Source organism: Pollicipes pollicipes, unplaced genomic scaffold, assembly GCF_011947565.3.
Source record: "Pollicipes pollicipes isolate AB1234 unplaced genomic scaffold, Ppol_2.1 Scaffold_4740;HRSCAF=5597_pilon_pilon_pilon, whole genome shotgun sequence".
NCBI lineage: Eukaryota > Metazoa > Arthropoda > Thecostraca > Pollicipedomorpha > Pollicipedidae > Pollicipes > Pollicipes pollicipes.
Window position 1 is genome coordinate 15,509,755 of NW_023596545.1, and position 12,081 is coordinate 15,521,835.

The 12,081-nt window shown below is 53.1% G+C and overlaps 1 protein-coding gene across 1 annotated transcript in view; it reads left to right on the plus strand.

The window, feature by feature from the left end:
• Positions 1–5,329: 5,329 nt before the first annotated feature.
• The window catches only part of LOC119097970 (trafficking protein particle complex subunit 12), a 12,885-nt gene continuing 6,133 nt past the window's right edge, over positions 5,330–12,081 (plus strand). Inside the window, exons 1-10 of the mRNA XM_037220907.1 lie at positions 5,330–5,684; positions 7,042–7,335; positions 7,729–7,833; positions 8,471–8,590; positions 9,092–9,265; positions 9,837–9,977; positions 10,272–10,391; positions 10,739–10,849; positions 11,457–11,564; positions 11,687–11,830. Of these exons, the coding sequence (XP_037076802.1) occupies positions 7,078–7,335; positions 7,729–7,833; positions 8,471–8,590; positions 9,092–9,265; positions 9,837–9,977; positions 10,272–10,391; positions 10,739–10,849; positions 11,457–11,564; positions 11,687–11,830 (1,281 nt within the window). The 5' untranslated portion in view covers positions 5,330–5,684; positions 7,042–7,077. The remainder of the gene's footprint in view (positions 5,685–7,041; positions 7,336–7,728; positions 7,834–8,470; positions 8,591–9,091; positions 9,266–9,836; positions 9,978–10,271; positions 10,392–10,738; positions 10,850–11,456; positions 11,565–11,686; positions 11,831–12,081) is intronic.

Genomic DNA, 12,081 nt, shown 5'->3' on the forward strand with positions numbered 1-12,081 from the left:
GCCGTTTCCGGTCAAGGGTTGAAAGGCCATTCCGTCCCATCGTGAATTTCCTTGTGGCTATCATTCTGGTGACACGGGGAGGGATCTCCTGGTCGATACGGAGGCTATTAGAAGGATATGTCATGTCACATTGTTCCCATTCCTGACACGGGAGGCCATCTGACCCGCGCAGTTGGCCCCAGATCAACACTGGAACCGTCATTGACGCAACAACATCCCTGATCACCGCAGGTAGTCTAATAATTGTCGCATATACTCCAGCTCCGTGTTTGTTGGTGTTCCTCACAGATATTGAGTTCTGCTTGACCGTAGATTGTAAATGAAGTGGGGCTCCTAATTTGTATTAACGGGGCGAACCCATGTTCGTCTTAAGTGCTGAAGATCCTGTCTGAAGTAATTATTGATAAGAAAACTACGTAATATGATCCTGAACATGCGCGCTCGCAAGCCATGGCAACAACAGCCTCGACGCCAGGCGTTGCAGTCTCCAGCCCGCGCGGCGTCGATCTTGTGGCTGTAACATTATGTGATGGCCAATGAGCAAACGAAAAATATGACACATCTTAAGGGAGATGGCTGGTGAACTAGGTAAATCGGCATGCACGTTTAATTTAGTGCAAAAGTAAGCAAAATGCAACCTTAATCTGAAAAGGGGGGGGGGCAGTTAACATCGCTGCCCCCCTGCCCCCCCCCCCCCGTGTTCCTAAGCCCATGTCGGAAGAACAGAGAAAAAGTACGTAATTGGAGCCTGTGTGATAGTTATTGGACACCTGCAGCGTTCAAATATGTTTGTGTCAATGAGGGCTCCTATGTTGATATGTGGTCAGCTGCGCGGGTCAGAGGACCTCCCGCGTCAGGGAGAAAAATAAGGTGATATGATGTGTCCCTGTGGGGCCTCCGGATCGACCAGGGAATCCCGTCCCGTGACATCGGAATGACAGCCGGAAGATACTCGCGATACAACGGAACGGCCGTTGAGCCCTTGACCGGGAACAGAAATGTGCCCCTAGTGCTCTGCTCAAGGGGCCCCTTGCCCAGAAGTAAATAAGGGATATCTTCATTGTTGAAAAGAGTGGGTCAAAATGAGTTAAAAAGCGAAAAAGGTTATCCGATGTTTGCCTGAGGACGCTCATTCCTTTGCGGAATCGATTAGAGAAACAAATTACATCAAAAGGCTCGAACATGTGCGCCCGCAATCTCGGGAGCAACAACTGCGATCGCCTGGGTTGCAGCTTCCGTAAAACCGAAGGGCGCTGGCCGCTGCAAGCGACACCAGGTAGCGGTCGCCGTGGTTAATCTGTCCGATTAGCAGTTACAGCAACACAGAAAATGAAGATTCTATCCTTACTCTTCCAACTCCACCACCAGACTCCAGCACCATTTCGCGATGCTGCAGGGGTCAATCCGATCTTAGCGATCTAAATATCGCACAGCCTACATCTTCGTGAACGGCTTACCCGATCAAGTGCGAAGCGTAGTCAAGATGTTTCCGGATGACACCAAGATCTGCTCTGTCGTGTATCGAGGCCCGACTGATTCTTCTCTACAGGTGGACCTCGACACCTGGCCAGGTGGTCAGAGGAGCAGCTGCTCCCATGTAACGCAACAGAATGCAAAGTAATGCACATCGGAACTGCAACCCGAGACTAACCTATTTCTTTAGCACGCGCTCGGGTGGGGGGGGGTCAAATTGACCACCCACCCCACCCCCGAAAGTTTTTCCAGAACGCTTTCCGAACGGCGCGGCGTAGCAGCGCCAAATTGTGCATAACTGTAGACAATTAAATAGCAGATCGTTTGATATAATATATTTAGATGCACCTTGTAAGGTCGCTGACCTATGGCAGCTTTCAGCGAAGGCAATTTCTAGGGAATTGTTTAATCTGGGGTGTTTCACGAAGCCATACGTCTCTGAGATGCTTTCTTAGGCAACACAAATACTGAATGAGCAAATTACGTTGACCTAAGATCAGATATGAAGGTCAGACCAAGGTCAAAACCAACTTGTTCTATTACTCTAGGGCTTTCTGCATGGGATAGTTTCTGGTGCTCATTCCGAATTTATTGATAGCAGGAACCGCATAATACACCTTCCATTGACCTCTTTGACGTCAGGATAGGTCATTGACCTGAGATGACCCAGGTCGACATCTTGTTTTTTTAGGAATATGCTGTCTACTGTAATCTTTGTCGCGTATTCAATGCAAAACTCAGAGTAGTCTTGTGTGGTTTTGGTCACCATGACCTTCAAAGGGTCAAAAAGGTCGCTGACCCTAAATGAGCTGGTGCCTTCTTGTTTGGAAACAGTTATCTAGGTTCTGGGGCACTTTCGAGACCAACCTGGAATTTGACATTGTTTGACGTTATTTGACCTGAAGGTCATGACCCAGGAACCTCAAACCTTGGCCTAAGCGAGTCAACGTACCGGTCAACACCCTGTAGATTTGGTGTCCCTAGCTTCCTTAGTTCATGAGATCTCAGGGGGCTCAAATTGACTCTCAACTGAGCGAAGGGTACCGAACAGGCCACCCGGGCGCGTGCTAACGGCACAGAATTACGGTTGATCTCACCGAGAAGGATCTCGGGGTTCTCGTCGATCATAGGCTTAAGTTCCACGTGCAGGCGGCGGAGGCGATTTCGAAGGCCAACTAGGTGCTGGCGGTCGTGGAAAGGGCGTTTGCCAACATTGATGCTTATACGCTGTCGCTGCTCTTCGAGATCCTAGTACCCCCGTACTTGGAATATGGCAGCGCCATCTGGGGCCCGTACGACAGACTGGACCAGAAGCGGCTGGAGCGGGTTCAGTGGCAAGCAATGCGTATTGTTCACGAAGTGGGGCATCGGCCATACCCTGGGAGGCTCAGGTTTCTCCAGTTGACTTTGCTTTACTAACGTCGTCGCAGGGGAGACATGGTTTTATTGTGTTTATTTATTTATTTATTCTTTCACATAAGCAGCCCACAGGTTCAATAGGTACCCAGTTACGGATGCAGTCAATCAGTTCAAAACAATACATATACGCGCACAAACACACGTATACAGACTATCACGCTTGCAGAGTTACTCAAGTGCTTTGTAGAGCAGATCAACGAGGTGAACCTACCCACACTGCGGGCAAACCTGCGTGCATGGGAAAGGAATGACAGCCGATGAAAAAGTCAGCTGTTGGGATATCCTGAAGAAGACGGCTGCGGGTGACAGAAATACGGACAGGGAATTCTGTTTTTATGGTGCTGACTCTTCTAGACGGCACGTGGAAGAGACCAGTACGGCACGAACGTCTTACTGGTACCGCCAGCTCGAACAGTGTGGTAAGCTGAGCACAGTCCAGCCGATGGTGAAATATGTTGTGCATAAGGAGATCGGACTGGACGAATCGTGCCTTGATTGATGGCGTGCGGAAATGTGAGAGAAGGCCCTCATAACCCAGAGAAGAGCACTGATCCCAGGTGCTTGCAGCCAGCCACATGAGAAACCTGTGCTAGAGTCGCTCAAATCGAGCGAAGTGTGATGGCAGCCCCGCTCCACATAACACACCACGCACTCGGCGTGGGCAGCTCTGCATTTGTGTGCTGCGTGCGGTCAATCCAAACATTCTCTTAGCTTAGGCGCTCGCAGCGTCGACATGTGATGCAAAAGTGAGCTGTGCGCCCAACAGAACGCCGAGGTCACGGGTTTGGTCACACCTTTCCAGATAGAGGCCGTCTGTTGTGTACTGATGGACAACAGGAGAGGTACGGAGTGTGAGGGAAATGAATTTGCACTTTGATGAATTAAGGCCGAGTTGCCAGGTTCAAGACCAGTCGCAGACACGATCCAAGTCCAACTACAGGCTGACGCAGTCTGCGCTGCTTTCAATGCAGCCGTAGACTTTCACATCATCGGCGTGCATGGTGCGCTGGCCTTCTGGCGGACCTACCCGTGCCGCTGGGCGGGTCCGCAACAAAGTGTGCCAACAGCAGCGTTCTTAAGATATTGCCTTCTGGTAAACCGGATGGGTCCCCGGTCCTGAGAACCCAGCCAGACTGCTTGCGCTTCAGGATGATTCGCCGCTCGCGATCGGTCAGGTGCGAGTCAAGCCAGTCGTACGCGACACCAGTAACTCCGAAAGAGTCGAAACTTGTGCAGCAGAAACACATGGTTGACGCTGGTGAACGCCGAGGAAATATCTGTGTATATGGCGTCAGTCTGTTTGCCTCAGGCGATTGAGGTCCAGCAGTGCTCGAGAAAGCAGGAAGGGTTAGTGGTGCAGGATTGTTTTGGAAGGAAACCGTGTTTGGATGATGGCAGAGCTGGTAGGCACGCTGGTAGCAAGCTATCACAAACGATCCTCTCGGAATCTTTGAGCAATTTGGTAGCAGCGATAAAGATCGATTATTATCGGGTGACTTGTTGGAGCTTTTTATATACTGTAATGGCGTGAGCCATATGATGGTTACAAATGGTTAGTTACATGGTTGCAGCGTAACCAACCATATGTTGGCGTTCATGGTTACAGTGCGTCAGTTGCTTCACAGAGGTATGTCACTGTCGGGGGAGTTCCGGACCAGACAGCTCGGAGATGGCGGGAGGACACTAATGAAAGCAAGAAAATCTCGAGCTAGGCCTCTCGTCCGTCGTACCTCATTCAGCACGCGGGTCGTCAGCGATTGCAATGCTCTTCCACACTCGGTCGAATTGTCAACCTCAATTGAACAGTTAGGTCGAGGCTTGATATGCACTGGGCTGACATTATTTATGGCATTCCGCACTGAATCTATCCATTATTTGAGACTGGTCACCGGGCTGGGAGCTTGACGGGACCGAAACCGACAGGCCAAGTGGCCCTCTATAATTCCCGGCCACCATAAGATAAGCTAAGGTGAGGTAACGAGATATGCACCCCCGGCTCTTAGCCCCTGGAGGTTTTTCCGGCACCCCCAATCATTTGCGACGTAAATGTGCCAGTGCTACGAACACAAACGGCTTTATAGGGGCCGTTTATAGATTGCCAACTGTACGAATGATCGAGTGGCTTGCCCGCTCCAGTTCCAGTACAAGTGGCTGGCGTAAAAGCTAGGCCTGAAAAGCGTCACAGTGGCACAGAGGGCGGCAAATAAATTTGACGAAGTGCAAGAAGCATGGATTGCGCCTTATACATGCCTTGTAGCTACACTAGATGAACGCAGGTTTTTCGCTGACCGTGTTTATTGATGCTTTTTTGTTTTTGTTTTTTATGAGGTTTTGCAAAATTTTGTCATTCGTCACCACCCGTGTTTAAAGACCAGCTTGACGTGATGGCTTTCGTACTAGAATAAATAACACCAAACAGCGGTTGGGTTGTGAGTACACGTCCGCTGGCGTGCCTCCTTTCTTATTTATAGGAATTGTTTGGTTGGGATCTCACTGGTACTTGGTGTCGTACTAAACTCATGCGACATATGTAGGGACAAATAGTGGGCAGCTTGTCATGACATAAATGGATGTTGCGGCCAGCAGCAGCGTGCCAGTCTAAATGACGTTCCCTTTTTATGTCTTGTTTGCATTGCTTTCTAGGCATCAGCCCATCAGCCCAGTGGGGTCTTATACGTTTGGTGACATTGTTTGTTCCTGCCATGTGCAATGAGAAGTGTTCATGAAGTGGTATGACTTCAAATGAAAGGAAAGCATTTTGGTCACAAGACTTGGTCAATTTTATGCCACAGGTTAGTAACTGGTAATTGTAACTTCCATGTGTTCAGATTTGTCCCATTGACAGCTACATCTAAGGCATATAACTTATTGGTATATTTATTTGATATTGACATTGATGATATTTGTGACACCATTTGGCATGCACCAGTTCATGGCTATTTTGTCATGTGGGTAAGGTGTATAGTCTGTTATGCACAACTGCCATCTGGATTCTATGATGGTTTATCAGTGATTAACCAATTGTATGCCAGGGGGATGGGTGGTGCATTTGAGTTCTGTGCTCTGGAAGGAATGCATACAGTTATTGTTTATTCGCAATTTGCATGAAGGCTTTCCTAAACAACTGTATGAAAAACCACATCAGGCCACTAGTTGAACCTAACAGGAAGAATTGCAAAATAAGTTGCATGGCATCCTTTGGTCAGTCTAAGCCACATCTCATTTTGAATTAAGTGGTAAGCCACAATTAGAGCAGTATTTCTGAAAATTAGTTCATTGTTCTATTAAGTTGGTTACTAAAGCAGGCAGGCTTTTGGCAGTTGCTGGCCTATGTATAGATGAATTGCCTTTTGTGTCTAAAACAACCACTGGCCAAGTTCTTATGTAGGTAATAGCATACAAATCAATTCCATTTCACTTTTATGATAAATGCTGCCTGAGCCCCCAACCTATACAGCTCAATTGAAATGCAGGTTTTTGTCCTGTTTGTTTTCTTTTTTGAGAGGCAGTGGTATGAAAGCTGATATATTCCTGCCCAGGGTCTTATCAATGCAATTATCAAGGCAAGTTGAAATTATGTTGACTTTTCTCCATAGAGAAATCAGACAACACTTAAAATGATTTAAGGCTGTCAGGAACTGGAAAATACCTGTTGAATGCTGTAACTGGGGAATACCCATTGAAGTAGTCAATTGCTATCAGTTATGTAAAAGGTAAATCCACTGCAATGTTATCATCAGCAAGTAGTGTTCTCAAGAACCAATAATCTGCAGCAAACATAAATTTTTGAACCAATGCCAGGAACATAGTTTGTATGATCATACATCCAAACATGTTCATGTATGAACAGGATTGTAAAATGAATGAACAGCAAATGTGGAAACAAACATGATTCTCAATAATATTGAATGTGTTGTGATGTAGTAAATGCAGATGTGGGCTGGTAAAAATATCATGCCAGCATAGTCAACAGTGGACATATCAAAGTCATGTCATGTCAACAGTCACAGTCTTGTCAACAGTCATAGCCATGGCATCAGTTGTCATGCCAGCAGTCATAGTCATATCAATAGTTATAGGCATGTCAACATAGCAATGCCCACAAAAAGGGCTAGATACCTCAAGATGACATGGCATCCCCTGTCTCAGGCTCCAATTCACGGCTAATCCTGCAAGTCTGCCGCCATGTCCGAGGGAGAGCCGCCGCCGGCGCCCACCCTGCGGCAGTTCTTCGGCTCGCCGAAGGCGGACGATGACGTGTTCAGCCAGCTGACGGATGCCGGCCACCAGTCAGCTGTGATGGCCAGCCAGGTGAACCTGGCGCAGTCGGCCCATGCGGCGCCGCCGCCAGCCGCGCACCTGGCGCAGCCGGGGCCACCGCAGCTTCTGCAGGTGTCGGAAATGGCGCCCAATGTCGAGCAGACCTTCAAACAGGAATTACAGGTTTGTGGTGGTGGCAGATTTCACACTGATGGTGTTGGAGTCTGGGGGTGAGTCATTGACATATTGGAGGTGGGCAGGTTTTGTGTGGAACTGTCTCAATGTCATTGGTAAATGCTAGTTGCTCATCAAACAGTTATTACATGTTTCACGAAACACCAAAGACTAGCAGATGACCTGATTGTGATTTCCTGCTGATGGATCCACTGCATACTGCATGTTATAAACTGTGGAATAAAGCCGAAACTCTGATGTCGGTGAGGGTGTTGTGCGCCTGAAGTATTATGGCTGCATGGCGCCCAATGTATAGCTGTCGTGACCATTTCCACTACTGCCATGGCGGACATCCATCTGTGGGCGTGCCAACCAGTCTGACCTTGTGCGGGCGGCCACCAGGAGGCGCTCGAATACGAGGAGCGTCGGCCGCGCTTCAGCATCGGGCCCGAGTCGGCGGACGAGGTCTCGCGGCTGGTGGCCGAGGTGCAGTGTGCAGAGCCCGAGGTAGGTGGCCGCGCCCGGCCAGCCGACGACCGACGGTCGCCCTCCGCTCCCGGCGCTCGCACCGGCCGTTTGGTTACGTCACTGCCATCCAGACCACAGCTCGCCCATCTCGGGCGGGCGATAGGCTGTTTCACTGCAGGTTATGCTATGCCAAGTGTTGTATTACGGATTTGTGTGCATGCACAGCTTCCACCGACTTGCCTCTCCCATCTCGACTGCGGTGATGTAGAGCTTAAGAACAGTTCCATTCAATGGGTTCTATTCAGTGGATTTGTACTTCCAGAGTTACGTGAGTACCAACTGCCAAAGCTGTCCGCTTTGTCAATGTCAGCCTTTTCATTGACAACCAGTGGGGCAGGATGCACATAAAGAAGTTGGCGCCAATCTAGCACACATTTCGAATAATCGAATCAAGTTTATCACCTGTCCCCACGCCCGCCATGTCGCACCGCGGGCAGAAATCAGCCGAGTTTCTGCCGCCTCCGACCGAGCCACCCCGGAGGTGAGCCTCTGTCGGAGACGGCTGAGACGGGCCGTCGTCGTCGCCAGCATCAGCACGCCCGGCAGCGTGGCGGCGCTGATCGACTGGGCGGCGTGGCTCCAATGGCCGCGCACCGAACGGGTCCCGTGCCCCCAGGCCGCCGGAGAGGCGTCGGCCGGCGACGCGACGGCATCTGACGGCACGACTCCGCCCCAGCTGGACCTTCCCTCGCCTGCTCACACCGCAGACGGAGATGCTGGCGACGTCACAGCCCAGGTTGGTGACGTCACTTGGGAGAGGAATACTCTGTCCTCTGGTAAGCGACGTGTGTCATCGGCTTACACGTTCGCGGTCGTGATTCGCCCAGTGCTGCTTGCTGCCGCTCTTTGCGGTTCTTGCTTTGTTTAAGCTCTGAGTGGCGCCTGGTCTCTGAAAGTCTCTGAAAGCGCCTGGCGAATGCAGATCGTTCTTGCGTGTTGTCGTGCGCTGCCTGTTGACAGGCTCAGGTGGGACTGCCTGTTTATTTGTTTGCCTGCAATATGTCTGCAAATAGTCTTGTTGCACAGTGCGTCGGTTTTGTTTCCAAGGGCACGAGCTATTTGCCAGCTGCTGTGGGTCAACTTCTGGTGACGGACGTCATCGCGGCGCTATTATGCAGCGCCGGCGTCTCTGGGGGTCGCTCGTAGCGCCGATGGACAGGGCCGATAAGCAGCGACCAGCCCAGGATCAGCTGCGGGCCGGTCCGAGACGCTGACGCCGGGGTCGGTGTCCCTGCAGGGTGACGAGGAGGAGGTGCCGCTGACAGATGACGTAACGCCACCGGCGCCGCCGGCGCCGCCCTTCGAGGGTCTGCCGTCCGGCTCGGCCAGCGCCGATCTGGAGCTGGCGGTGACGCCAGACGACCCGGCCATGAGCGGCGAGCTGACCGCCTCCTGTTTGCCCAACACAGAGGTGAGCCTCCTGCCTGTTCATCACAGAGGTGAGACTGCTGCCTGCCCAACACAGGTGAACCTCCTGTCTGCCCAACACAGAGGTGAGGCTCATGTCTGGCCAACATGGAGGTGAGCCTCCTGTCTGTCCAACACAGAGGTGAGCTTCCTGTGTGCCCAACACAGGTGAGCCTCCTGTGTGCCCAACACGGAGGTGAAGCTCCTTTCTGTCAAACACAGGTGGGCCTCCTGTCTGCTGGCCAACACTTTAGGCACGTACATCGAGCTAACGAGGAGCTTCCTGGACATCTGTTGAGAACTTTAATCAACAGTGATGCTTTGATCAGTGATGATAATCAGCGAGGCCATGGTGGCGTCTGACGTTTTCTCCTTGAATGTGATGTGCTCTGCCCTGTGATATGCTGAATGTGATGTGCTCTGTTTTCTCCTTGAATGCCCCTGCTCGCGACTGACCGGTGCCCATCCCGCCGCTCCTGAACGGCCGCTGGAGCGGCGGACTGACTGGTGCCCACCCCGCCGCTCCTGGACGGCCGCTGGAGCGGCGGACTGACCGGTGCGCGCTCCGCCGGCAGATGGACCGCCAGTTCGACGCCTGGGTGCCGTCGGAGGAGACCCAGCGCGTGCTGAGCTCCATGTCGCAGAGTTTGCCGGGCACGTTCTACCCGCGCCGCGACAGTCTGACGCTGCCCGGCTGCAGTCTGCAGAGCGAGCTGGTGAGAGCGGCCGCCAGACGGGTGACGTTAGAGCCCTCTGAAGCTGGTCCGAGACTGTAGGGCAATGTAGCGCCGCTCTTGTCGGGAGACTATATATCACTCACTATATACTCTATATCACTCACTATAATATCACTCAAAATAAGAATTTCAGGGCCTCTCCAGGCCTCAGGCTCATGAAGGCCGCCATGGCCGCCGCCTTCTTGGTACCTCTGAAATCTAACGCTTCTCAGACAGGTCGTGGCGCGTGGTTTGGGCGCGCCGTGCTGAGCTGCGTGCCTCACTGTGCCGCAGACGGACCCAGTGTCGGAGCTGATGCTGCAGTACATGACGTCGGCCGAGGCGCGCCGCCGCTCCGTGCTGACGGCCGACAGCGTGACTCAAGACGACCGCGGCATCCGGCAGCTGATCCAGGTGACGCTCAGCGCCGCCCGGGGACCGGCCGACGGCCGCCGCGCCCCGCTGGCGCTGGTCCGCGCGGCTCGCTCGCCAAACCCTTGTTTATCGCTGGGTTTCTGGGTGTTGTGAACTGGAACGGCGGCAGCATCCGGGCCATAGAATGCTTGGTTTTGCAGCTCCTCCGTCGTCTTCAATTGCGCGGGGTTTTAGGGGACATTTGCCTTCTTCGGGTCCATGGAGGCCTACACGATGCGATTTAAAAGCGGCCGAGTTCTGGTTTGTTCTTATCAGATGACTGCTGGTGGTGTAATTCCAGCCCAGTAACCAGACCTGCGCTGACCCCGACTGACCTGGCCGCACAGGCGGGCTGTTATCGCGCGGCGGTGAACCTCACCGGCCGACTGCTCACCAACTACGGCCAGGGGTACGGCCGGGTCGGCCAGGTCAGCAAGCACACGGCCAACTCGGTACAGGTCAGTGCAAGCCGTCAGGTCTGCAGATTCGGGAAGCGGCGGGGGAGGGATATCACGGTGCACTACTGTGCAGAACAGTGGACCTCAGTTATGCTCCCGACACCGTTTTGGGCTGGACCAGCATTTACTAGTGCCTTAGAGTCGCTGACACTGTCAGAAAAGCTGGGACCCTGAGATCCATATTACGGTTAGGCTGATGGGATGGATTGCGCCAGTCCGTTCTTGGTGTTGTGCTATCCTTATGCCGCTGAATTGCAGTCTTTTTATCAGCAATGTTTAACCATTCACAGCTGGCTTTTGCCCGCGTGTAGCTGCGTCTTACTCGAAGGCAGTGGCGCCATCAGAGGTTGCAGGTGATGGGGCGAAATTTGTGTTCGGGTGGGTGGTCAGGGGAGGCATGAGGTGTGCGGAGCCGAAAAAAAAAACTGATTTCCGTTCTCTGCGAATTTTGAAAAAGTCCCCGGACTTGATGGGTTTTATTTTGAAGTTAGAGGAGCGGGACAGGGGCTGTGTCGCCGTCCCTGCCGTGGCGGCACCAGCGTCCTGACAGCTGTGCCGCTAGCAGTGGATGGCCGCCGTGTCAGCAGAGGATTGTTCTCCGTTTCAGCTGTGGTTCACGCGGCTGGCGCTGCTCGTGCGTCTGCGCCTGTTTCCGGTGGCCGAGCAGGAGGCCGAGGCCTGGGGAGACCTCGACACGGCAGACCTCTTCTTCCAGGTCAGTGTCGGCCAGTGTCGGCCACTTCGCGCTGCTGAGCATGACCAGCATCCGCCGGCTTGTCTGCACCGTCGGGCGCCGCCGGCGGCGGGCTGAGCCGGGATGGGCCTCCTGTGCCGCAGTACTACCCGGACCTGTACGGGGGACGGCGCGGCTCGCTGGTGCCGTTTAACTTCCGGGTGCTGCTGGCGGAGCTACCGCGCTACAGCGCCCACTACCAAGCCAGCCTAGACCGGCTCTACCAGATCCACGCCGTCTGCCAGCAGGTGAGCCCGCCCCCGCCCTCACTCACCGGCGAGACGCTGGGCGGGGAGACTGACTCGGGTCGCGGCGAGATAGCTATCAAGCGAGACTGCCGATCGGAATGCTGAGCAGGCGAGACGCTGATTAGGGTGGGCGCTGAGCAGGTGGTGCACTGGTCTGGCAGGACGCTGATCACGAGATACACGGATAAGGCGAGCTAGCGGCCGGATGACGTGGTGGCGAGCCGCCGGGCGTCCGCTCTGTCTCAGACCGG